Source organism: Lonchura striata, chromosome 1A (assembly GCF_050655825.1).
Source record: "Lonchura striata isolate lonStrDom1 chromosome 1A, ASM5065582v1, whole genome shotgun sequence".
Lineage (NCBI taxonomy): Eukaryota > Metazoa > Chordata > Aves > Passeriformes > Estrildidae > Lonchura > Lonchura striata.
The window spans coordinates 6,480,040-6,506,843 of NC_140741.1; the positions used below are offsets into that span (position 1 = coordinate 6,480,040).

The window sequence follows — 26,804 nt, forward strand, 5'->3', positions numbered from 1 at the left end:
GCACCCAGAGCCCCAGGGCAGCAGGGCAGGGGGGATTCTGCCCCTCTGCCCCGCTCTGCTGAGACCCCCCTGCAGGGCTGCATCCAGCCTGGGATCCCAGCACAGCAAGGACAGGGAGCTGCTGGAGCCAGGCCAGAGCAGGGACACCAAGGGGAGCAGAGGGATGGAGCAGCTCTGCTGGGAGGAAAGGCTGAGGGAACTGGGATTGCTCAGCCTGGAGAGGAGAAGGCTTTGGGGTGACCTCATTGTGGCCTTGCAGTGCCTGAAGGGAACCCACAGGGAAGATGGAGAGAGACTCTGGACAAGGGCCTGGAGTGACAGGACAAGGGGGAATGGCTTCACACTGATTGAGAGCAGGGTTAGATTGGATATTCGGAAAAAAATCTTCCTTGTGAGGGTGGGAAGGCCCTGGCACAGGGTGCCCAGAGAAGCTGTGGCTGCCCCATCCCTGACAGTGTTCAAGGTTGGATGTGGCTCTGAGCAAGCTGGGATAGTGGAAGGTGTCCCTCAGAAGGTTGGAACTGGATATCTTTAACATCCCCTCCAACCCAAGCCAGTCCATGATACTTCTGGTTTGGAGTCATCTATACAAACTAAATTTGACTGCTATTTAGTCTAAAACCCATCCTTTTTTATATGTTCTGAATTGCCTTTTTCTGTTTCTGAAGACTGCAACTTTGAATTCTGGTCTTAATCTTAAAAGTGTTAAACAGCTTTGATCAATATGTTTTGTTTGATTTGCTTAGAAAAGATGTGGTGCCTCTGGAACGCCAGCTGAGTGCTTCATGCCTCAGGTCACAGAAAGTAAAGAACTCCTCATCAGTTTGGAAATTGTTTTGTTACTACAGATTCTGATATTCATACTCTTGTTAGAGGTTTTTCAAGATTTTTGGCACAGTAAGTTTTTTCTTTGTTTTTAAAGTCAGCTTGCAGTTTGTTAAAACCCACCTTGATGTGTTACTGCCACAGCTGAAAGCAGTGAATGTATTTGAACTTGGCTGTGGCACAGAAGTGTCAGTTGGGCAGGGTGAGCTTTTAAGTTTGTTCCCTTGCCCTCCAAAATAGCTCAGATTTATTTACCTTTGAACTGTGCTGCTAAGCCCATCTTTTTCTTAAAGGCATTAGGAAGGAGTGAAGTGGCTGGCTGTGAGTCCTAGCTGAAAAACTGACTGTTGAAGCTGGTTTTTTGCTCACTGTATATCCATTGAAATTAAAACACTTTTAGTTGTTGAAAGTTGGTTGTTCTGTTGAGCTGATGGAACTATACCTAATCAAATCTTGATAAGTGAACTTCAAAGCTTTTTTCATTGCTGTTGACAGAAATTTCATTGTCTTTAGGACATGAAGCACTTTGTTCTCCATCAGTTTGCTGACTCTAGAAGGCTTTTGTTTCTTTTGGAACTGTCACTGCCTTTGCTATGGTTTCTTACTAAAAATTGTGAATCTGGAGTCTGTAGTTGCCTGGTGGTAGATTTACTACTCTAACTTTGTCTGGCTGCATATGCTCAGACTGCCCATGGAGCAGTTCAATGCAGGTTACTTCATCTGTTAAGCTTTTTTTATTAAGCTTATTTCAATACTGTTCATGGAAATTTCCAGATCTGGCACTGAGAGTTACATCAGTGCTGGAAATACAATCCAAATAGTAACTGTTTTCCTCTAAAGGTTAGTAATTTTTACTACAACGCAGATAGAGTTATCAGGTTCTGATTTGTGGTTGGGAAATTGCTATCTTGTTGAAAGGGAATTGGAGAAGTTGCTGTTTGAGCTTGTGTTCATGGTGATGGTTTATTGTAGATCTGGCAGTCAAAAAATGTGGGTAGGTCAAGGCTTAGGCAGGGATATCTTGTATCAGAGCAGCTGATAGGAGTGAAAAAAAGCAGGCCTTCAGAATTATACGTGTTTGTTAAGTGTGCCAAAGAAATAGCAGCAGCTTTCATAATTAAATTGCGTTTTTTTTGTCTTCAGTAAACCCAAGAAACTACTTTGAGGCTTTTTGTCTTCTAGCAGGATGACAAATCCTTTTCAGTAGAACAAATCCTTTTCTTTTCCTCTAATTTCTTTATGTGTTTAGTCAATAAAAGTACTTTTGGAGTCAGAGAATTTCCTACATGTTTTAATATAGATTACTTAGAGAACAAAGAATTGCAAAACAGTAAGAAAAGACTTTCTGAAGCTTAATTCCCACAATAGCCCTGGAGGATTTAATCAAAGTTTCAGTTGTAGTGTCTTAAATTACCTAAGAGATGGAAATTTCACTCTCCTAATTTATTTTTCTGTCAAGCCTCAATGTACCTTGATCTGTCTGGTTAAGCTCAGAGACTGAAGAATCTTGTTGATATGCTCCAAGAAGGGATTCCTTCATCTGTGTTACTCAGCTGACAAGGATGATGTGCTCTTGGTAATCAAAGGTTGTTCCTGATAGCCTGGAGCAGGGAGACAGCAGTTTTTCCAAGGGAAAACGTACAGTTTGAAAGCCTTTCTATTTCTTTCTCATCTATCATATGGAGTTTAAGCATTTGCATGACTGCTGTAAATGCATCATAATCATTTAGGGCACTTTCTGCATCCAAAAACAGACCATGGCAAAACTGGTTAGTTCCAGCATTGTGTTGCTTTAGTTAAACATGAGAAATAGGCATGAGACCTATTGGCCTTTTCCTACTGGAGTAGTTTTGGAATGTCTGTGAAAGAATTTTTTGTATTAATAATTAACAAAACGCACCATGAAGTTTTCTTTCTGTTTATTAAGCTCCAGCCTTATGCTGGTAATCACTGTCAGGGATATATTAAAAGAAAAATGCCTTGGGCAAGATGAGACCAATGCTGTTGTTCAGTTTCATACCTGTGAAGGTAAGAAAGCCAGTGAGTGAGTGTTCCTAGAGATCAAAGTGGAAGCGTATGCATATCTTGCAAGGTAAGACATCAAAAGGAGCAGGTACCCTGCCTGTGGAGGCACTTCTTTTAAATGAGCTCTAGGTCCCTCCGAGTCTGTGTGCTTCTTATCTCCCTGACTTTCTGCTAACATCAGCAACATCGAGCCCATTTATTGCAGGGGTGTTTCAAACACCTACTTACCCAGACAGAAATAGTCACTGAACAGCTGCTAAACCTGCAGCTGGGATTATTTTAGCCCTGTGAGTGATTCCCTTGGAGGACAGGACCTGGTGTGCATTCTGAAGTGCTGAACACAGGGCTTTTGTTACATTCTGAAGGATTTGTTGATAATCCATTAGCAATATAAGACTTTCAACCTCTCAAAGTGGAAGTTGATCCCCTGTGTAGTATGGATTAATTAAATTTGGCCTCTGTTTGCATTGCCATTGTTCCCTGCCCCCTCCTAACCACATTAAAAAAACAACGAAAGAAGCCAGTAAAAAACCCCTACCCAAAACACAAACCCCAACCAACCAAAGCAAGGACCAAATGCAACACTCTGGATAAAAAATATTTGGGCTCTGCAATAGTAGATTCCTGTCACATAGTAGTTTTTTAAATCTCCTCCTAACTTTGAGCAATGGAATATTTTTCATGTATATTGCTGGGGTTTGCTTTACTGGTGTATTTGGCTTAAGATTTTGTGTGTTTAAGAGCTTCCTACATTTTTCTTTTAACCAGGGGTGAATTTATATGTATAAACATAAACTAACTCAGAGCTAGTTCTCACAGATACATGGACTGTATGTGCTAATTGCACACCAAGATAATTATTCTTATTTATAAAAACCACGTAGTAGTTGTAGATGTTAATGCTGGTTGAAATGTTTGGAAACTTCCCGTTTGACGTAGCTGGAAAAAAATTTTACTCATGGTTAAATGGAATGCTGGAAATAGTGTGTGTCCCTGTTCTGGCTATTGGTATGTGTGGGTTTGACTATGAACCTTTAAAGCTTATTACTCTGTTTCATGCCTAGGAGTATTTGTCCCTAAAAATAACCTGTTGACTTTCTTTTGAATGGTTCCAGTTCATAAAGGCTGATTTGTTATGAATAAGGTCTACAAGCTTGGAAAAAGAGTTGACATCAAATCTATCTTCAGACATAAGAAACTCCTGAAGTAGTTGTGGCATAATGTTTGTCATGGTATGCTGAAATTACCTAACAGGAGTTTAGCAACAGCTGAATGTTTGCCACCTTCTGGGCTGCTAACAAATGAAAATATTCTTTTTTCTCTCAGTGTACCAGAAAAACCTGCAAGGTGTGTTTAACACTCTAGGCTTTTGTGCTGCTCTATGAATTTGCCTTAAAATAAAAAAGTCTAACAGTTGAGGTGAAGGAGACTACATAATTTAAGACTCTCCCTTTGCCTTTAGTGCTGTGAAATTGTAGAATAATGAGGTTGTAAATTCTTAGATAAATTCCCACTAAGGATCCTATCAGTGGCAGTGCTGCCTGCACTGCCAACTATAGGATGATCAATGCCTCATCACAGGGTGCCTCTGAGTTTTCTTTCCTGGATGTTTCAGATTCCCTAAATCTTAGATTTAGAGGATTTGAGGTGACATTGCTGTGCTCATGCCTGAGAGGAAGTTATAAAATCAGAGGAGGAATGCTTTCTTGGTTAAGCTAAATGGAGACCTGACAGCATCTATATTGCCTGTAGGAGATAAATGGGGCAAAAAAGGATCAACTGAGATTTATTAGTAGCAAAGCTCAGTATTTTTTTGCAGCAGAAAAGGGTTAAAACGGATGTTTAATTCAAATTAGAACAGGTAGAGAGAGTGACACAAAATTGTGAATCACAATTTTCCCAGAATGAACTGATTGCATCAAAAAATTGACCATTATAATGGTATTTTTAAGAAATAAACTCTTGGTTATTTCCTTTTGAAGTGTTTCTGACAACTAAGGGTAAACAGCAACTGAATTTGATGTCATGTAATAAACTATCTCTTTCAGATGGATGTAGTGTTGGTGCTAAAACGAAAGTGGACTATGGTTTTTAAATATTCATTTTTCTACTTGAAATAGTAAGAAAGTTTGTAATCTTAGCATTTACTTTTCTGAAACAAATATTTTATGTGTAGGACATGAAGACTTAGAACTTTATGTTATAACTTCATTGATGTCTTAGTTGTCTGCTGTCTGTTTAGCAAGAAATAGTGCAATGCTCAAAATGATCAGGAAGTTATTCCAACTAGCAAAATCATGTATGTTCATGTATTGTTACAGGGCTAATTGAGAAATCTGAAAATTGCCAGGCAATATGTAAAATAGCTCTGACTGAAACAAAGAAGCACAAGATTTTTTTGCTTGTGTTGTTCCTGGTCAGTTTCTACAAACAAAAGAATTCTTAATTTTTAATTGCTCAAATATTTATGGAGGGGAAGGGGAAGTCTTACAGAATGTTTGCCATTTACCTCAGAAATTGGAGAAAAGAGTCTTGAATAAACAAAGTACATGTTTTTCAGAGTTCAGGCTGTCTTGAGGGTGTTCCTGGGTTTTTAATTTATTGTTTTAACTTCTTTACAGCTGTTCTATCCTTGACAACCTAAAGACTGAAATTCTTTTCCCTTTACTTGGCTCTGTGGCCTAAGGACTTTATGTCCTACAGTGATAAGCTGCACATTCCACATCTGTCATTGCAGTGTCATTGCAGTGTCCCAAACTTAAAATGCAGTTTTTAAAGGAAACCACTAGATTTTCAAAATGTTACATGCCAAGTTATATAACTAATGTTCTTTGTCATAGAACACAATAAAAATGCTGTATTTCCAAAATTCTAGCATTCCTTGTAGGACAAATTTCAGTGTAAAAGGCTTTACAATAGCGGGTCATTTTCTAGTTTTGTAGGCCTGGTTCCTCTTTATACTGATTCTAAACTGTGATGCTGAGTTTCTTCAGTCCTCCTGTGAGGAAGAGGAGGAGGAGGTGGGTGAATTGTCTGTGGTGTGCATGCAGCTCTTTAAAGGTGCCCTTATGTGACAACAGTGAATGGTCACAGGTCAGCTCAGTTCAGTTCTCTGAATACCTGCCTGAAGTTTGGCAACTGCTAGATGTTACCATGAGGGTAGAGGTTGCTCAGAATGAAAAGATTAAATATACCACAAGGCAACCAGCTCTCATACCATTCAATATTACCATTTAAAATGCTAATTTAATAGTGAGAATTTATGAAAGGAAATGTTCGTGCTACAGACATAAATCCCTGGGCACATAACTGGAGACACAAATTGATGCTGATATGAGGTTTCAGTAGTTGTGCCAAGCTAACATAACGTGCTTTGAAAGTCTGCTTGACTGTGAACCTACAGCTGGAGTAATTTTGAGCAGATGAATGATTTGTCTTTCATTACAAAGACTGTAGATATTCTTGGAGGTATTTAATTTCCTTAACACTTTGATTATGTATGTATAACTGCCTACTTGACCATTTCCATTTCTCCTGAAAATAGAAGGTTATTTTTCATGCTTTCTTGGTAGTGGATGGAATCAGTTAACATGGATGGATTGACTCTCTCTGGTAGCTTCTTATCTTGAGTTATATTGTGGCTTATGTTTAAGTGGGCAAGGGATGTGTGTATGCATTTGTTTATGTGATTTAGACAAATCAGTGACTGCTAACTAATGCCTTACTTGGATGCCAACTAAATTCCTTGGATCTGTTGAAGTGGATCTAGTCCAAACCAAAAAACATGCTCACATGAATTCTTTGAAGCCATTAAGAGAAATGGTTTTGTCATGTCATTGATGGTTTTGATTTTACGTTTTTTCTCAGATTTAATGAGAAGGCCTAGCATATGTCTGTGTTTATCAGTATAGTCATTTATTCCTCCAGCACTTAGTACAGAGGATTTTTTTTCCCTTTTAAGAGTCTACCATTTTTCTCAAGCAAATGGCATGCATGTGCATCTGCTGACAAAATTCTGAATAAGTGTGAACCTAAAAGTTGGATGTTTTTCTCTGTCAGATGTGAAGCAGATATGATTCAAATGTAAAAATGACTAACGCGCTTTGAGTATTTGAATATTTAATCTACTGCCTTGCTGCTAATCTTTGTTTTTCAGTCAGGTGGTTTGGGCAGATAAGAAACTGGATGTGATATTTAATAGGCTGTGCAAGTTCTCTTAACAGAGTTCTTAGGTCATGTTTAATGTTTACAAAAGCCAGCCCGAGTGACCTTGAATTCAGTGGAAATGTTACTCTGGGAGCAGTGTAAGGTTTTTTTCCCTTTCAGACATCTAGGTTTGTTATTCCATGTTGCTGTGTGCACAAGAGTGAAAGGGGGGTGTTAATTATATAATAGATGTTCATTATATAGTGTGCATCTTGCTCCATGTCCTCACTTTATTATAGCTTGCACATTAAGCAACTGTGGGGTTTTTTTTCTTTAGTATTTGCAATTCTAAGTATGGTAGCTCCACGTCATTGCTGTCAGTATCTTCCCACGTTCAATTCTAGAGTGCTTTGGAAATAATTGCTATCTATTGTTTTTCAGCAGTGACTGCATTCTTAAAAATTATTATTATGGTTGATAGAGATGTTGCAGTGCTCCTTTGCATGTCTCTGCAGTTTTATTAATCCTGAAAGATTAAACACAGCATAAAATTAAGGTATTAGGTACTTGATTAATAAGTATTGAAGAATACTCTATTATTTTTCTTAATTTTCTCCACTGTCTAGAACATTACCAAGAAATAATAATGCAGAACAGTTGTGGTGACTGCCTATACATTGCAGACTTAATAAAATATAATAAAGCTTTCACTGTTAAAATTAACAACTTTCTTTTATAGGGCAACTTGTAGCCTTTCTTTTACCAGTTGCAGTTAGCTTTTATGATTAATTGATTTAAGAGGAATGAACCTGATTCCACAATTTATTATTTCCTGCTGTATTATCTTACTCTTCATTTACAGGATTTCTGTTAATTAGAGATTTGTTTTTGGAGCTTTCAAGCAGAAATTAAGTCTTTGTCTCTTGGTAGGTTGGGAATTACAAGAGGACAGTAAAACGAATTGATGATGGCCACAGACTTTGCAATGATCTTATGAATTGTATTCACGAGCGGGCACGGATAGAGAAGGTCTATGCTCAGCAGCTCACAGAATGGGCTAAAAGGTGGAAGCAGCTTGTGGAGAAAGGTAATGCTGAGTTTGAACTCTGACAACTTTCTCAAATGGAAAAAAATATTTCTGTATATCTTTGTTTTGGTAAGTACGAAGTAGAAATACTGTATGTTTCAGCCTATAATGGAGTTTTTGCAAGAGGCTCAGTAATAGGACAAATTACCAAGGTTTTTTTTTATAAAAACCCAACCAATCAAAGCCTTGCTCTTTTGCAGGTTCACTTGCTTCTTGCTGAAGCAGATGAATCTTACCCCTAGTACTGAATTATGTTCTAGAGAACTGTCTGTTTCTAGATAATTACCAGTACAGTTTGAAACGGGCTTCTGGATAACGAGGGGGCAGTGACTGTGGGGTTAAGACTGGTAATTAAAGACCTAGGCATTGCTCTAATGGAAGGCTAAGGTGATGCTATGTAACATATTCTGCAATAGTTTATCTTTCCATGGTTATTCATCCTTCAAAAAGTATGTTGAGAAAATGAAGGTAGTTCAAAGCTCACATGTGGAATACTGAGAATTGTGGTACAGGAGTAAGGACTCCAGGCTAAAGAAGTATTGTTTTTTCTGGCTTAAAAGTTTGTAATACTCTAAATTTCTATGAAAATAAATTGTTCCCTTTTCTAGGTTTGCATCAACATTGCTGTTTACAAGTGAATATAAGTCAATAGTTTCAGGTAGTTTCTTGGGAATGTAAGTTCCATGTGGGTGATGGTTACTGAGAATGACACTTTTTGTTGTGTTTAGGCCCACAGTATGGAACAGTAGAAAGGGCTTGGTGTGCTTTTATGTCAGAAGCTGAAAAAGTGAGTGAACTACATCTAGAAGTAAAAGGTTCACTGATGAATGAAGATTTTGAAAAAATCAAGAACTGGCAGAAGGAAGCCTTTCATAAGCAAATGATGGGAGGATTTAAGGAAACCAAAGAAGCAGAAGATGGATTTAGGAAAGCTCAGAAACCCTGGGCAAAAAAGCTGAAAGAGGTACAGCAGTAGATTGTGTATTAGTTATCCTGTGTTATAATATACTAATGTTTCAAATCTCTATAAGGGAGTAAACTCCCTATTCTTTCTGCTGGACCCTACTTTCTCTTAAAGATCTCTTGCTTTCTGTCCTCTTCTAAGAATAAATATTTTTCTCTTGGTCTCTCCTAATCTTGGTGAGTTCAGTGAAAATCTGGAAAAAGTGAAATTTAAGCTGTCATTTTAACAGTATCTTATTTCATACAATTGAAAATTACAAATTGCTCAAATTGCTCAAACAAAATGTGTTTGTGGGTTTTTCCCCCCCTCTCATATAACATTATCCTTAAATAACAGGTTGGTAGAAGAAGGGGGAACAGGTGAACATGGGAATGAGTGAGAAGTGTTTAGTTGGGAACTTCTGTAAACTTTTTGTTGAGTCTGTTCAATATTTCTCTAAGCTGTATGAGTGACATTTCTTGTGTGGTGAAAGAATGCTCCAATAATTTCCTTACGTTGATTTTTATGTCTTGTTCATTCTTTGGCCTAAATGAAAACAATTTCCCCCTCTCCCCTCCCCAAAAAGAAAGTCATCCTGAAAACAAAACATGACCATTTCTCCATTGCCACGTGATTTTATGGCTTTTATGGTTGCTGTAGACTGTTCCAGATGCAAAGACTCAAATCTCTTTTGTAGGTGGAAGCTGCAAAGAAAGCTTACCATGCTGCCTGCAAGGAGGAGAAACTGGCAATATCCAGAGAAACAAACAGCAAAGCTGATCCAGCACTGAATCCTGAACAACTCAAGAAATTACAAGACAAAGTGGAGAGAAGCAAACAAGATGTACTAAAGGTATACTGAATGTTTTGACCTATAGCCTGTGCATATTTAAGCTCTTTTTCCTCCTGAATGTGCAGTGAACACCAGTTCACATAGCTCTCTGTAAGTTAGTTTTCTACCAAAGTTTAGTTTTCTCACAAGAATGTATTCTTGCCAAATTTTTCTTCTCTGAAGATGAATAATGTATGGCCTCTATTTCATTTAAGTACTTTCAGCAGGGAGCTAAGCACGATAAGCCAGCAAACTTCTAGGGCAGAATTCTACTTATTTACTAGTGAGGGCTGAGCTATTTCACTTGAGAATCTGAGAGACAGATGCCTAAAACTTGCTGACAACTAAGTATGACATCATTCTTGACTGCAGAATGCATTTTTTAAAAAATGAAGCTGATATAATCCACTTAAATAAATGCTGTTCTGTTGCACAGCTTGCTTTGTCTCTTCAGTGGACTGCTTCTGAGAGGCTTTTAATATGTGAGGAATATATTCCTCTTTTTCCTTTGAGAATGCTTTTCTGGGATCTGGAATGTTATGTTCCAATGTTCCATCAGTTGGGATCTTTTCTTTCCTGCCTGTGGGCTACTTCAGTAAGTTAGTGCAGAGCCTGAGGTTGTATCTGTTAGCTGAGCTCACAGAGTATGTCATTTATGCTCACAAGGATGTACACAATGTTTGGGGTTTTGGTCATAACTCACAGTGCACTGTGTAAATTACTAAAGGAGAAAAGACAGCACTTTAAAAGATCACTAAATACCTTCATTAACTTGAAAGACTTCCTGCTCTGATTTACTCTGTAATTCCTTTGGTTTTTATCTTTAGAGTTAACATTTGTCATGATTTCTGTTAAAAAGCCAGAGAAGAGGCTTGGAGGTTTATTGCAACTGTTTCTGCAGTTTACTTAGATAATTCTCATTGTGCCTTAAGGTGGGTACAGTGGTCATGAAAAGAGTTTGCAGCTTGGCAACTTCTGCTCTAAACCTGAGCCATTACTTCATTGATAGGTCTGTATTGTAGGGCACTAATAAAATACATTGCTAACAGTTTGGTTTTGTACCCTCAGACAAAAGAAAAGTATGAAAAGTCACTGAAAGAATTAGATAATGCTACTCCTCAGTATATGGAGAACATGGAGCAGGTGTTTGAGCAGTGCCAGCAGTTTGAGGAAAAGCGGCTGCGTTTCTTCCGGGAAGTGTTACTGGAAGTCCAGAAACACCTTGACTTGTCCAATGTTGCAAGGTAAAACTGTAAGACTTCAAAATTAATGCTGAATATACTTCCCTGTGGAAAGTAATAAATGCTTCAAGTAGATCAGAGTTCTGATTTCTTTCTAATGTGTTGCTTTAATTTGAAAGTGGAAGTGAAAGAGATTAATTCTTTGTTTTGTCTAAAAAGAGATTAGCACCTATCTGTAACATTTGCCAGAACCAACAAACCTTCATTCTTTTGGTGTTTTATAATCAAATATGTTCTAGTTAGAAGAGATTCAGCACTTAGAATAAAAGATTGGGAAAAGAAGGTCTTGGTGTATTATGTGTCTTGCATGTTTATTAGAGAACAAACTGGAATTTATTAGTGTAGGACAGCATGAAATTTGTAGTCAATACATTTATTGTTAAAATATTAGAGCTCAGTAATGAAATTACCTGGACCTGGGGATGAATTTAAGATCCATAAGTTAACCACTGCTGAACTCTTGTCCACCTTAATTTCAAAGTCTGCTCTTTATACTGCCATATGTATCAAGCATGTCTTGTATTTTGTTCTTTCTGCCCGAGCCCTCACTGTATTCCAAGAGAGCTAAACTTTTGCTAGGGAGCTCCAGACACAGGAATACTTGCAGGGAGTGCTGTAACCATGGTGGTATTTTACATCTCACTTCTAACAGCAGAGGTCATGTGCACTCTGCTTAGCACTTCAAGTGCTAAGAGAAAAGGAAGAACTGAATTTGGCTTTAACCTGAGCAGTGTCCCAAACTAGTTTGCTATGCTGTCACACTAATGTTAATGCTGCCATGAGGAAAGGGGGTGGCACAGAGGCAAGAACAAAAACAGAGCAAGCAGTAAGTAAGGGCAAAACCACTTATTTTGGCATCATTACCATTTTGGGTGGCTTCAAAGTTCTTATGGAACTGCAGTGGGAAGATAGGTTATTTTTATTCTCAGAGTAGATAGATGGTAGAATTGCTGCCCATTTGATTCTGTTTCATCAGGTTAAATGAAACTACAAATCAAGAATAAATGAGAAATAGTTGACCGAATGGACAAGGCTGGGGGAAGACCATAGAAAGTGACCAAGTGGAGAGGCAGTGATTTCCTTTTAAGATAGTTAGAATTCCAGGAGTGGTCATAATAAGCATCAAAGAACTAATAATAAGCATCTAATAAGAACTGTTAGGGTGAAACTAGAGAAAAAGCAGCTGTAACTGTTTATCTGTTTCCTTATCTTTGCCTCTTTTAGTACAGAGATAAAAGGTGTAGAATTAGTCATGAAAAGAAAGTTTGATTTTTAACTGTAATGATGCTAAAGAGCACAGTCCAGAAAATAGCCTGCTACGTTCTCTAAAGATGTAGACCTAAAGTTTATTGTTGATTTAACTGATGGCTGGTAATGATGTATTCCCTTTCTCAAAATACATGCCTCTATTACTTGAATACACTGAAATGACTGCTGATATAGGGAAAAACCCATACTGTGTATCTTTTCTAAAGCAGTCAAGTATTGTATAGAAAGCAATCGAGTATTGTATAGAAACTGAGAAATGTGGAAGTGTATTTTGAGAAAGTTTGATTCCTTGACAATGCAGCACTAATGAATTCTAATTCTAAATTTTGTGTGATTTGGTCTGGAAGGATTTTCACAAATACTCTACCTTGAGTATAATAGTAGTTTAACTATATATAAAATAATAGCAGTTCTGTCTCTTATTTTATGCCTTGTGACTGTTGTGTTGAGTTTTTTTTTAACTCTTGAGTTCCATATTGCACCATGTTGGTGGCTTTGAGATAAATGTATGGTCATGCACATTACCATGTGCATGATCTAGGATCAGAGCTGTATCTGCAACATGACTTTTGTTTATGAAAAACAACTATAGTGAGAGATAAGAAAAAGCAGTAAGGTTCTTTTTTTACAGTGTTTGATACAAATAATACAGTTAGTAAAATCAGACAGTACTCAAATCAGTAAAAGCAGTTAGCAGATACTATACCTGCATAGGAAAATGTTTAACCCATTTACCTCTGCTTCAAGTTTGGGGGATTTTTATTTTTATAATTGCTTACAATCCTCACTGGATTAAGATGGAAGTTTTCACCGAGTCCTGTGGACTTAGCATAAAACCAGTTTCTACTGCCTTGTAGATAAGCTTTGAAATTCAAGAAACTTCCAAGACTGTAGTTCAGTTGTTTAAATACAATCCTGTGTATATATATTTTTTAATGACAGCCAGTTAAATTACACAAGAGTCATAGTTTTAAAATCTGGTAAACAGGGATTTTATGGTGTGGTGAACTTTGAGCAAGTTTACTTGTTGGACTGCTCTGCCCCTTTTACAGGCAGTTAACAGGTGTGACAGTTTTAAAAAGCCTACCTTCCTATAAGTTTTTTCAATATTATTGTGAACTTTAAAGTATTTTTTTTTTAACTGCTTAGGGATTTTCCATGATCCTAAATGTGATACTAAATTAGAAGACAAATTTGTTTTGCAGTTACAAAAATATCTACCGTGAGCTGGAACAGAATATCAAAACAGCAGATGCTGTTGAAGACTTGCGGTGGTTCAGAGCTAATCAAGGTCCAGGGATGTCAATGAATTGGCCTCAATTTGAGGTAAGGTCACAGTACTTAAACCACAGAATTATTTTGTCTAGTTTTTTCCTCTTTGCTTTTTGTAATATTTCATTCTGGTGTAATTCTTAACTTCAAGCTTCCAACACTGAATCTTTTTGTTTTGCAAGTCATAGCAGTTTTCTTATCTCAGTTTTCATTGGGTTCTTCTCATCCCACAACAGTTGGAGGTGATTATGTTGAGCACCTATATAAAGAGAAAATGGGTAACCCAGAAAACTACAGTGCCCTTTTCTAAGCTGAAGTCATTACTGAAGTTGTTAGCTATTGCTTAGTTGATACATCTCTGACACCTGCATATGTTGTCCTTTATGTTCTACTTCTCCCCTCTGGTGGGAGACTTCAGACTTCAATTTTCATTTCCTTGCTGTTAGCAGGTAATTGTAGTGTATGCAGCAAAGACTCTGAAAAAGTCTGAACTAAACAGTTCAAAATTCGAAATCTGGTATTTAAAAATCAATACTGCTCTATTTAAATAAAGTTCCAGTTACCCAGTTAGTCATTTTATTGCTGGATGCCATTTTCAAAAGGAAGGAGTTTTTCCAAGTAGTGTTCTGTTACCATAGCCTACAAGAAATAAGTACCAGAATGTGTCAGTGCAGATCATACTACTCATGTATGATAGCTGGAAGTGGAATGAGTTGGACCAGAATCATGGGTTTAGTTGAAATAAAATCTAGAGATTAAATTAATGGAGCAGAAGCATAAACTCTGGAGTTTTTCACCCTTCCCTTATTAAAGGAAAATAGCACTTGTTTTTAAAATACTGGGTAACTTTAGATGTTTGAGGAAGAAAATTCATAACAGTACTGTAGAATTTCTTTGCCTGAAATACTGAAGTGCAGTTACTTCTGTGTGAGGAAATTACTATCCTTTTTCTTAAGCATGATAATTAACAAATTAAATGCTCCTATTACTGTTTTCCTAATCAAGTTTTTTCTCATTTACATGCTACAAGGATGACGTAAGTAAAAAAGTCATGATCAAATGACTATGAAATTGCATTGTAAACTGCAAATATGCATAGGTCAGTGGTCTTTTAACTGTCGTAACTCAGAAATCCAATATGTATCTTACAAAGTTAAAATAAATGAGGTATTTGAAGAACTGCAGAAAGCACTGGGCTGACTCTGTTACACAGGAATAATAACAACTATGAAAACTTCCATTTCCTGATAAAAATACTTATCTCAAATGTCATCTTTTGTATAGCAAACTCTCTCCTGACCTTTTTTTTACCTTTAAGACTTCTGAGAGGAAACCTGTCTCAGCATAGGATATTAGCTTGCATCCAGTTTGTTTTCTGTTGGTTCCTCCTTTGTATCTATATAATGTATACAGATAACAGGATATCAAAGATTAGCTTTGACTTGATGCAGGAGGTGTGTTTATAGCTGCCTGTGCCATCTGTCCCATCTGAATAATACAAAATATCAAGAAGAGTCTACAAGTTGGCATCATTAGTCTTGTCAATATTTGTGTTGATTCAAGCCTTAACTCCTATAGATGGCTTTTTAGGATAACGAATTTCACTAAATCCAGAGTGAAGTACCTTAAGGGCTTAAATCTTAGGCAGAGATTTAAACTAGCTTCTTTGTAAGTCATCTGAGAGTACTTCTTGAGAAGTAAGCCTGTCTTACAATATCTTTTTAAATTGAATGTTAACTTTTAAAGCCAGATATCTTGGCATTATTTGAAACTGTGAGCCCTCACAGTACATCTTTTAAATATCTCTACTGGCCAGCTCTTTTGATTTCTCCAGTTGTGTGCCAGGTGTTGGGTAGTTCAAGTCTTTTCAAGGTGTTCATAACACTAAACAGGGAAGTGCAGGTAACCTTGGGGGTAGCAGAGACACCTGTTTGCATTGCTGGAGTAGGAACTAGATGAGAGCTGTAAATGAAATGCTTGAAGTGACTTGTCTTTAGAAATTATTGATAGTGTTGTATACATAGATGTATGTTCCATAAGTCAGTCTGAAAATTAATTGTGATAATTACTTGTTCAGTTGAATTTCTCAGTCATGTTTTGCATTCATTGGTAGGAGTGGTCTGCAGACCTGAATCGCACTCTCAGCCGAAGAGAAAAAAAGAAGGCTTCTGATGGAGTGACTCTGACTGGCATTAATCAGACAGGAGACCAAGTTTCACAGCCTAACAAACATAGCAGGTAGATTTTTTTATGCCTAAAAACACTAATTGGAAAAGATTGTTGCCTTCAAATGCACAAAGCTCTACAAGAACAAAAAGTCACTGTCCAATCAAATGGTAATTAGCTTTGAGCATTTTGAGTGATATCTCTGCACTTCACAAATTAATTTGGGAATTATTCTTCATTTTATAGCTCTCTTTCCATTGGGAGCTGAAAGAAACCAAGCTTCATGAGAAACTGAACTTTCTGTATTTGATCTGGTGGTCTCTTCCTACCTTCCCATCTCTAGAAATGATAATAATACTTCGAGGTCTTAGTTTGCAAAACATTTAGTCACATCAGAATTCTGGATGTGGTTAATACAAAACTGTTAACATCAACTGCTTTAAAAAGGAATGAAGCTGGCCAGAAAAATTGCATTGCCTTTTATTTCGGTCAGTAGGAAAAAAGAAATTGTCATGCACAAAGGATATTTTGATTGTGAAGGAATGCTCCATGTGTGAGACTTTCCAAGCTTTCTTGAGCCTTATGCTGCATTTGATAATGTTTTATTTTTGTTTAGTTGTTTATTTAATTTTTTTTTGTCTGAAGGAGGGGTCTGCTAAGAAACTGCTTAGTGGGACACCAGTGACAGCATTCTCTTATACAGATAGGGTCACCATAATGCTTTTTCTTTTCCAAATTAGCAGTCTTAGTGTCCAGAGTAACACAGTGCAGTCAGTACAATCAAGTTACAATCCCTTTGAAGATGAAGAAGATACTGGGAGTACTGTCAGTGAAAAGGAGGACAATAAGATCAAAAAGTTGGTGAAATGTTGTTTTTTAATTGTTTTCACATTTGCACTTTCTCTGTCCAGGGTTTTCTATTTTCGGTTTCTATAGCACTATGCTGGTCCGTGCATGAAATGTTCTTAAGCAGTTGTGTAAGCAACACTGGAACCTAACTTGTCTTTCCTAACAGATGCCATAACTGTTGCTTGATCTTTGGTTTCAAATTACTATGGTTATTGGCAGTTGCTAACAGAACTGCTGTTGCTTTTTTTCCTTCCTTTCCCAGTCCTATAAAACGTTAAAACTGATGTGTTTTTCTAGTGAAACTGCTCCTGGAGCTTTACTGCTCTGTGTCTTCTCACTGAATAAATCTGCTTTTAAGATGCTCTCTTGTTTTGTTTAGGACCTTCTCGAACAGCTGCCTGTTGCTTCAGTGTACACTCTAGGGGTATTCCACTCTCTTAACTGGCATGTGCATGCTCAACAGTGAACTTCCCTTTAAATGATCAAGTTGTTGCAGTATAATGAAGTTTTTTTTACTGGTGGATTGCAATATAGAAAATGTGTTGGAAGCTATCGTAGAAGTGTATAGTGGTTTGGGAGGAAGGTACTGCAAAGCAATTTAAATGTCTTACCTAAACCAGATAATTCCTCTCATTGACTATGGCATCCCTTTTACCTTTGCAGAGTAAATTATCCCTTGGATTTTTTGATAGCTAAGTCTTTTGAGTTTGTGGGGAGATTGGCGTGTGTTGGTTTTGCCTTTTTCTAACTTTGTAAGCGCTTTGCAAGAATGTTTTTATTTTTTAATGAGGCCTTGTCAGTTAAAGATAGATGAGAAGATACCAGAAAGAAAGTTTCAAAGCTGGGCCTTAGAGTGGAGTTTAAGCATATTTAGGGGTATCTTAGTGGTATTTCTAGTCTTCTATTTTAAAAGAAAAATAATAATTTCAAAATTTATTTTCAGTGTTAGCAGCTATGAGAAAAACCAAAGCTACCCTACAGATTGGTCTGATGAAGAGTCCAACAACCCCTTCTCCTCCACTGATGCAAATGGAGACACCAATCCCTTTGATGAAGATACCCCTCCTGCCATGGAGGTGAGAGTACGTGCACTCTATGACTATGAGGGCCAGGAGCAAGATGAGCTCAGCTTTAAAGCTGGTAAGTTTGCAACGTTCACTTTAAAATATTTATCAAAAAGGAGAAAGGTAGGGGATTCTTTTTCTCTTCACCTTTTATTTTCTGAAGTCACCTGTTTCTCTGGATGTGCAATTCCACATACAGGATCCTGTCTAACCATCATCCCTCCTAGTAGTGCTTTTTGGTATCCCTGCTTGGCAGCACTGACTCCTAAGCTCAATATGTTGGGTTGCCTCTGAGATATTCCGTTCTTATCATCTTAAGTGAAACAAGATGACCTGCAGAACTGAAAATCCTCTCTCCCCCTTTTCTTCCCTGGTGACAGTAACAGCTGCTGCTTTTAGCTGTCTGGAAACGCCAACCCTACAGAGTTGTTTTCTAAAGGAAAATACTACAGCAGCTATTCTTGAAATGGTATTAAATCAACTGATACCTTCTCTGTTTATATGGAAAGCATCCAATTTTTTGTATCCAACTTTCTGCACTGCTAACTTTTTGGGGTGGAAACTTTTAGATACTTTTAGATACTTTTTAAACTCTCTTTTCACCCCTCTTCAGTGTATGTTAAGCACAGGAATTGTCTTTACCTGGTTTTTTTAGTCTTGTGTTATATTAGGGTACACTTAGTACCTCTTCCTTCTTAAGGTGTTGTATCTTCCTTGAGCCCTAAATCTTTTTTCCTCACTGTTAGAGGAGTTGAGAGAACAGAATAGATGCAGATGATGGGGGAGACCCATCACACACTGTTTCCACACACAGGAAGGTGACATCAGGGTGTGATGGCTGCACACCACAGGTGCTGCTGCCTCCAGCTGAATTCTACCCCCTGTTCATGACTTTCAAGCCAATTGTCAACTGTCTTGCCCAGAATTGCCGGAGACATTTTCCAACCAGGAATTCCAGAATAAGATTGCAGCAGTAGTTTAGAAAAAGCAAACAGAACTTCATTTTGTGCAAATGAGAGAGATAGACACTCCTTGAGTTTGTCTCTTGACCCATTTGCTTGTCATTTATTCCCATCTCCTGTAATAACCAGATGAATTGTAATAGAAAAATAGGGTTCAAGTGTTGAAAAGAAACTCTAGAAAGCTCTTGGTTCTGCCTCCCTTTCAGCTAGGGTTAGTTAGAAGTGTGCTGTTGCTATACCACCTGCTGTGGCTCTTAGGTGGATGTTAGGGCTAAAAGTTAGGAAACCAGTCTGTGTTGTAGCTAATCAGGGAACTGCAGGATGTCTGTTCTGCTGATAAAGGGGGGCACTCAGAACAGTGTGTCCCCAGGTCATATCCAAAATGCAGTTTGTGCTTTCTGAACCAAAACACCCCCCTGCTCAGGAGTTGGTACTCATCCTCCTTTTTTGTTAGTGAAACCACTGAACAGCTGACCTTCCTTCTTTGTAGACAAGTATTGTAGGTTTCCGGAGTGGAGAAATTGATTATTTGTCCATGAACTTTGCTGAATTGTGCCCTGACAGACGTACAGTAATAACAAAACATCTGGTACTTTCAGTGGAAAGCACACAAGCCAAAAGTTACTTTTCATTCTAAAGACCTTACCTGCTCCATTTTTCTCAGCAGGGGGTGGAAGCATGCTAATCCTCTTGAAATATATCTCTATATCTCTGGTAGCTGTGAAGCAGCAAGGGTTTACACTAATGAGTCTTTCCTTGGCAAAACCATGCAGTGTTTATATACACAGATGTAATGGTTAAATGCAAAGTTAGGTGGTGTGTGCTGGAGTACCAGCTGTGTCACTTGCATTAAACCACTGAACCAAGTGGCTCTCAGTGTGTGAGGGCTGTAGAAATAAAGCAGAGGAGGTATTAACTGTGAGAGATATGCAGACTTCACTTTAAAAAAGTACAGTACTTTGAAGGAAGAGCATTAAAGAATGTTACAACACCAATTTATGGCATTGATACAATTGTAGGAAAGGGATTATGTGCGAGACCATGAATCCCCTTAGAGATGCTGAATAGGATGGCTACTTAGTTATTATGCAGAAGTGTTGTATTACTAGCTTTACATTGACAATACAAAAAACTAAGGAAAATAACTCATTCTAGGTCAGGTGGGAGCCAATTTAAAATGTACTCAATGCAGTGTTCTTCTGTAGGTATCCCTAGGCTCCTAAGCAGCTGTCAACAGAGGATTAATGCATTTTAAGGATTTATTCAAATGTACATGGATTTTCTCAGATATGATTTCCTTGGATATTCAAAGAATTTACCTACAAAATGCTTCTAAATACATATTACAGAATATATCCTCTGCACAGTGTCCATTAAATGTACTTGAATATATGAAACTCATTTTTTTAATAGAGTACTTTTAAAGCTGATGCATTTTGTTTTGTTTTTTTTTTCTCTTGGCAAATAGCTGTGGGAGGCTCACAAAGAGCAAGAATAACTTTATTCATCTCTTATGAGAGGTTTTATAAGCATGTAAGAAGATGGGACATAATTATTTACAGTATGTCTGTCTCGCCCTCCTGTGAGAATAGTGACAGTAAAGGTTGTCCCTGCAAAGTTGTCAGAGTATGTTATTCTGTGTTCTGGTTTTATCATCACAGTGGTTTCATTGTAACTGCTGTGCAGATGACACTTAAAAGTGTTAATATTTTGTTAGACCTCCAGGATCACCGAGTTTCCAAGCCCAAGCTTTGATACAAATGCATTTGTTAGAGCATACCCTCATTGAAATGTGAATTTTTGATAGTCTTTATTTCCACTCTTTATTAACACGTTTCACAGAAGGTTTGAAATTGTACACTCCCATTCTGCAGCACTAGAAAAAGTGGAAAAGTTGTAACATATCTCCATAAACCAAGTCTCAAGTGGCAAACATTATTCATAATGGGTATTTATTAGTTTTCTGATAGGAGATGAAGCTTTAACCTTTTTATCTAAGAGAAAATCTATAAAGATGAGTATCTTGAGAAGATTTAATATGAACTTGTCAATTTCTACCAAAGAATTTATAGTCCTTAGGATAGTTTATAGTCTCCTAAATGACAACAAGACTCTCTACTATATGAGACTGTAATAAGTGTTAATATCTTCATAATCTATTTCCTATTACTAAGATAAAACACACATCAATTTTATCTAGGGAAGACATATGACACAAATTAGTTGCAAGAGAGGAAATAATTGCTACTCAATGTAGCCTTTTTTGCCTGGCTGAGGTGGAGCTTCCTTTGGAACTGTGGAGCATCTTGGAGTCTGCAGTCCAAATATTCCCTGAGGATGTGGAATATCAGATGTGCATTGTAGTCAAAATGAAGTTATCTTATAGTTCATAAATGTCTGAATGGATAGTCTGGAAGTTAGCAAGCAAATTCTGGGTTACTTAATCTTTGTAGCATTTTTTCCATGTTTCCCTTAAAACCTTTAGGCGATAAGCCTAATGAAACATTTATTTGATTTGCACTAAGCTGGGGAAAATGTTATTTTTTTCTTCAGGGGATGAGTTAACCAAAATGGAGAATGAGGATGAGCAGGGCTGGTGCAAAGGACGCCTGGACAATGGACAAGTTGGTTTGTACCCAGCAAACTACGTGGAACCAATCCAGTGACAAAGGACAAAATAAACACAGAAGTGTCACAAGAGCTCTGTAGGCCTGTGCAGTGTATTTAGGTGAGGTGAGAGGAAACTGAATGGATGTATAGAGTGTATATATTTTAATGAAAAGGTGATGGCTTGATATTGAAATAAGGCTGAATGAAAGACAAAAGCGTGACATTGTTTTCACAACTTGTACACAATGCAAAGGAAAGAAGTAAGGTTGAAAAAATAGTATGATAGGAAAAATATTTTTTAAACTTTTTTCTTCCCACAATGTCTGTTATTGTGGATACTAAACATTTTTGCATTTTCTATGCTTATGCCTCATCCTACCCCAGGTATGTGGCTTACGCTCACTTTTGTTCAATCAATTATTTTAAGTGACCTTCAGTAACTTGCAACTTGAATTCTAAAGATTATTATAGTTAATTTTTTATTTGTTCTTATCAATGTCTGAAAGATGCAGTATTTTTTTATTTAAATGCTATGTAGTTAAGCACCTTTTTGTATGCTTTATCAATTAATACTTAAATTATGACATAGATTTAGTTACCACTTGACTGAATGAAATCTTTTTCCATGTTGTAGTAATCTTTCTGTGTTGTCAGCATGGCTTGAAGTTGTAAATGGAGTTGTAAAACAAAATACTGTATTTAATAAATATCTGTTACAGAAGGTTATTTGTAGCAGAGATATCTGCAGGTGTCATGGGTTGGGATTCTATTACAAATGTTCTTTATGTGGGTTGACACTTGAACTAAGAGTTTTCCATCTAGATCTTAAGTGGCATTCAAAAGAAATATAAATTATACATAAGCCCCTGAAGAGTGGCTATTTCCAGCACATGTTTGCAGGGAAAAAAAAAAAATCTCCTTTTAACTGCTATTGATTTTTGGGTGATTTGAAATGTTAAATCTGTGAAGGCTGATTATCTTGAACAGAGAAGACTGTAAAATAGACTAAATACTTTTATTAAGAGCCTATCTATGTTGTGTATATGTACATATAATTTGATATTCCAAAATATGAAGAGCATGGCTATTAGTTATCAAGCCTTTTGGTGTCAATAAGATTTAGACTATTTTAAGAGTTTAAATTATAGGTATATTTAAATCTGCTTTCCTGCCATATCCATTACTGTACCATAGACAAAGTATTCTGTGATTAGATTTTTCGGAAGTACAGTAAATACACTAATATACTCAAAATCAGTATTTGTGGATAAATTAATGAGTCAAAGTATAAACTAGCTTTAGTCCAAACATGGATTATTGTAGCAGAACACTGTAAAATCTACATTTGTTTGCAGTTACAACTTGGCCAGCTGTAATCGTGTCAAATATGCACTTGTGACATTGAAAACTGGGTTGTAAAACTACAGCAGATCTGTGTTAAAACTAAGTATCAGGTAAGTGGATATGCCATGTTAGGAAGCTACACTGTAATGAAGCTAACAAATCTTTTCCAAGGTAACTATAAAACACTGTTGGTAATCTTGGACTTTATAGTTTGCTTTTGGAGCTTATAGGTATATTTAGTCATCATTTTCAGTGAATCCAAATGTGCAAGCTTAGAAAGTGGATGTATGTATATGTCTGTCAACAAAAACTTACCAACATGTTTGTTCATCCACAGGACAGTTGCTAAAATTGTCAGGAATTACTGGTTTGGCTCTCTGTATTGTAAAATATTTTAGAAAACAATAAAATCTGTTAATCTCTTAAATACACAGAATGCACCTTTTACTATTTCAATTTATGTCAAAACACAATCTGTGCATTTCATTGCAATTTGTGGTGACAAAACCTGCATTGTGTAAAAGAGCCACAAGCAGGAGTGTGACATTGTGCCATTGACAAAAAAGGGAGTTGCCATGCACAGGAATTCTTGGCAAAACATTCCAGCAGAATCTTCATGGAAGAAGAGGAAACTATTTTATGGGTGTACAGAGTCCACTGTGATGCTGCTTTCTGTGGTGTTGTCAAGTCTCAGATAGCGTGGGTGAGCAGTTAAGATTTTTATTTCTTTTTAAATATAGTATCTGAATTTTTATTTTCTGCCTTGCTGACTGGCAGTGATTAATGCAGTGTTGTTTGTGACAGCTGGCTGAAGGTTTTCTCTCCACTCCCCCATCAACACCTGCTGAACAGCAGGTCCCACAGGTTCATCCCTGGTTCAGCCAGGGTCTGGCTGGGGGCCTGGCAGCAGTGTGTCCCCCAGGATTAATTGTTTAATATATTACTCAGTGCCTTGGGTGAAGGGGTCAGTGGTGGCACAGAGCTGGGAGGAGCAGCCAGTCCCCCTGGGGCTGCACAGCCCTTCCCAAGGACCTCAGCAGGGTGGAGGGATGGCAGAGGGGCTGTCTGAAATCCAGAAAAGGCAAATGCAGGGTTCTGCACTTGGGGAAGAATAACCCCAGGCACCAGGAGAGGCTGGGGGTGACCTGCTGGAGAGCAGCTCTGAGGAGAAGGACCTGGGGGTCCTGGTGGGCAGTGAGCTGTCCCTGAGGGTGAGGAGACCAGTCAGAACTCTGTAAGGTACTTTTGCAGGTGTTTCACACTTCTGTGATCCTAAGTAACTTATTAAATAATCAATAAATTATCAACTGCCACCTTTCTACTTAAGCTTTTAATAAATCTACAAGTCCAAACAGGAATCCCTCTGGGATACACTGGTATCCTCCCACCTTTACTACTATAGTCAGTAACTGATTAAATGTTCATTTATTTCATAGCAGTTTACTTCAGCTTTTATGAGGGACGTTAGCAAGAACTCTTTGAACATCCAAGCCGCTTGTTACCTCAGCTAGATCATCGTGACACATGAAAGCCCCAAGCCTGCAAGGTAAAAAACCAGATCAATTGTGAAGTACTGTGCTGATAGACACTTCTAGAATCTGTATGCAGGAAACACTGAAATCTGACTGCCCTGGCAGAGACAAAACATGATGTGGCAGATGCAGGTGGGTTTTGGAGTGGGATGCTACATGCAGCTGGAGCTTTGCAAGTCCCTTGCATTGCTGGTGCAAACAACAGTCTCACACAACTGAGTGTTGCTGCTTGTAAATCCCAGTAAAGAGCAAGAGTTTGGCTTTGCACTGGGCAGTGGTGTTAGGATGTAGACACTTCCAAAAGTGGAGAGCTCCATGAAACCTCACCTCTTTGAAGTGGTTATGCTTCATGATATTATCAGGACAAACACTGCATTAGTACTAAATAAAAATGGTGAACTGGTTTCATCAACTGGTTTTTAATGTAGACGTTAAACTTCATTCCTATGTGCTGGGAGAAACATCTGCATGCTTGATCTCTGTCTTCCAGGGAAGGTTTTTTCTGTATGAATTATTTTTGATGCAGTGATACATCTGTGACTGCTGTCCCTTTGAGGTTACCATTTGCAGAGGCCTGAAACCTGATGAACTGCAGTTGTCATGAGACAACATAATTACAGCATAACAGTGAGCAGAAACAAACTTTGCCTAGTGTGACTGAGCTTTCCAAAGGGCATCGAGCAGAATTTGTACTTACCTGAGGGCACTGAAAAGCAGTGAAAATATAGCTGCCATGACCTGGGACTCTACCTGTATTCCACCATTTCTCAGCAGCACCATGAGGAGAAACCAAACAAGGAGGGAGGATTGATAATAATTGGCAACAGCACTGATGGAATTTCACAGAACTAAAAGCTTTGAGTATGGGAAATGGCAGCAAGTGTTTTGGAGCTTTGAGAAAATAGGTGTCCACTGAAGCTGTAATACCCCACAACTCCAGGCAGCTGCAAGTGCCAATTTCTGATTATCAAATCAGCTAAAGAACAGACTGTTCTCAGGAGAAAATCCCAAATAGTTCTCCCTTGTACTTATGTGCCCTGGCAGGGCTGTCTGGCCAGCCTTGCTGTGGCAGTTGGATAGGTGAGAGTAGGAAAAAGTTACTTTGCCTGTGCTTCATCAGCTCACGGAGCAGTCCTTGTGCCCAAAAAATGCCCAAATAATACAGGAGGAAGCCCTCCATTTCCAAATGGCTGTGAAAAAAAGTGGGGATTAGCACAGGATCAATCAGGGAGGAAGGGCCTCCAAATGTCTTCTATCCCATCTCTGGCTCAACACTGAACTTGGGACAGGTTGCTGAGTGTTGCTGACAACCTCCCAGGAGAGTTTCCACAGCTGCTGTGGGCAAACTGCTCCAATATCTGATTGTCCTCATCCTGAAAGCATCGTCTCTTCATATCAAATTGGAACTGTGTTGTGGGTTAGTGTGAATTCTGAGCCCTTGGCTTTAGATTTGCAAACCAGCATCCCCCACCATCACACTCTGGCAGTGAATTGCTCTCATTTACACATGATTAGAGGCTCCTAATGCAGGGCAGGCTGCACTTCCCAGGTGTTTGTTTCTGAGCATACACATATACAAGGGTTCCTCCACTTACCTTTGTCAGATCAGCTGGCAGGGAAGCAATTCTTAAGGGTTCCCTGTGCTCTGGGAATACAAATATGTGTTCTAGCCACTCTTGGAAACCAGCAACAAGATGTGATACTGCCACACTGATGTACAATTGGTAATGTAGCACTTGGGGGCCACTTTCCCACCACTGCTGCTGTTCTCTTTCTGTACCTTCCCTCTTTCTGCACTCACTCAAATCACAAACTTGCTGAAGAATGAGAGACCCACCTCTATTCCCTAGAAAAATTCATCACTTTGCAGGGTTTATTCTGTTGGCTTCCTTTATTTAGATCAGTTTGCTTCTCCCCTGGGCCTGGACAATCACCATTAGTGGGAAAATAGGATATGGGGAGTATTTCCAAAATTTCTTGAACAAATTGGTTTTCATTCTCATGGCAAAGGAAAAGACAGCACAACTTACCATGGATAGTGGTACCAGGGAAGGAATCTGTATATCTTGGATAGATTTTGTCAAGATGCTCTGCTGAGAGTTTGGGACATAAACAGTTAATCAGGCCAGGGGAGCCAGTGATGCTCACAGTGCTAGTCTGCTACTGGGCCTGAGTAAGAACCTGCATTGCTCACCAAATTGGAGAACGCTCAGTGCCTAATCCACAGCCGCCCTTGAAGGTAAGTTGTCTGGTTTGGGAGTTTTTTGTGATTTGGTTGTTTGGATTTACTTTGGGCTTTTTTTCCTATTTAGTCAATGTGCAGAGCAGCCAGTAAATTACAAGTACTGACTTTTCCTTGCTAGAGATGTCCCAGCTGATCCCTTCCTTTATGTTCTCCATTTTCTATATCACCTGTCTTCCACAACCTCGAGGCTGCTCTGTGATTGCAGGACCTGCTGACCTCCTTCCACTTCACACAGAGATGCTTTTATTCCATCTTGTCCAGAACTCATCTCCTGGCAATCAGCTGAGCTTGCAGTCTGCAGCAGGAGTCTGCCACAGAGTGAACTGCAACATGTGGCCTTAGGAAGAGGTGCTGTGTGTTTCTGAGCACTGCATAGGCCCATTCCCCTCTGC

General features: G+C 38.3%; 1 protein-coding gene across 12 annotated transcripts in view; it reads left to right on the top strand.

The window, feature by feature from the left end:
* The window catches only part of PACSIN2 (protein kinase C and casein kinase substrate in neurons 2), a 51,603-nt gene extending 28,532 nt beyond the window's left edge, over positions 1–23,071 (top strand). For 7 of the 12 annotated variants that reach the window (XM_077783193.2, XM_021535490.4, XM_085569667.1 and 4 more), the window contains 9 exons: positions 7,927–8,083; positions 8,812–9,047; positions 9,724–9,879; positions 10,927–11,102; positions 13,574–13,694; positions 15,754–15,878; positions 16,547–16,663; positions 17,599–17,795; positions 21,235–23,071. In XM_077783193.2, coding sequence (XP_077639319.1) covers positions 7,927–8,083; positions 8,812–9,047; positions 9,724–9,879; positions 10,927–11,102; positions 13,574–13,694; positions 15,754–15,878; positions 16,547–16,663; positions 17,599–17,795; positions 21,235–21,347 — 1,398 coding nt within the window. In that variant the 3' untranslated portion in view covers positions 21,348–23,071. The remainder of the gene's footprint in view (positions 1–7,926; positions 8,084–8,811; positions 9,048–9,723; positions 9,880–10,926; positions 11,103–13,573; positions 13,695–15,753; positions 15,879–16,546; positions 16,664–17,598; positions 17,796–21,234) is intronic. The other 5 variants (XM_085569668.1, XM_085569669.1, XM_085569670.1 and 2 more) reach the window with 2 other exon arrangements.
* The last annotated feature ends 3,733 nt before the right edge of the window (positions 23,072–26,804 follow it).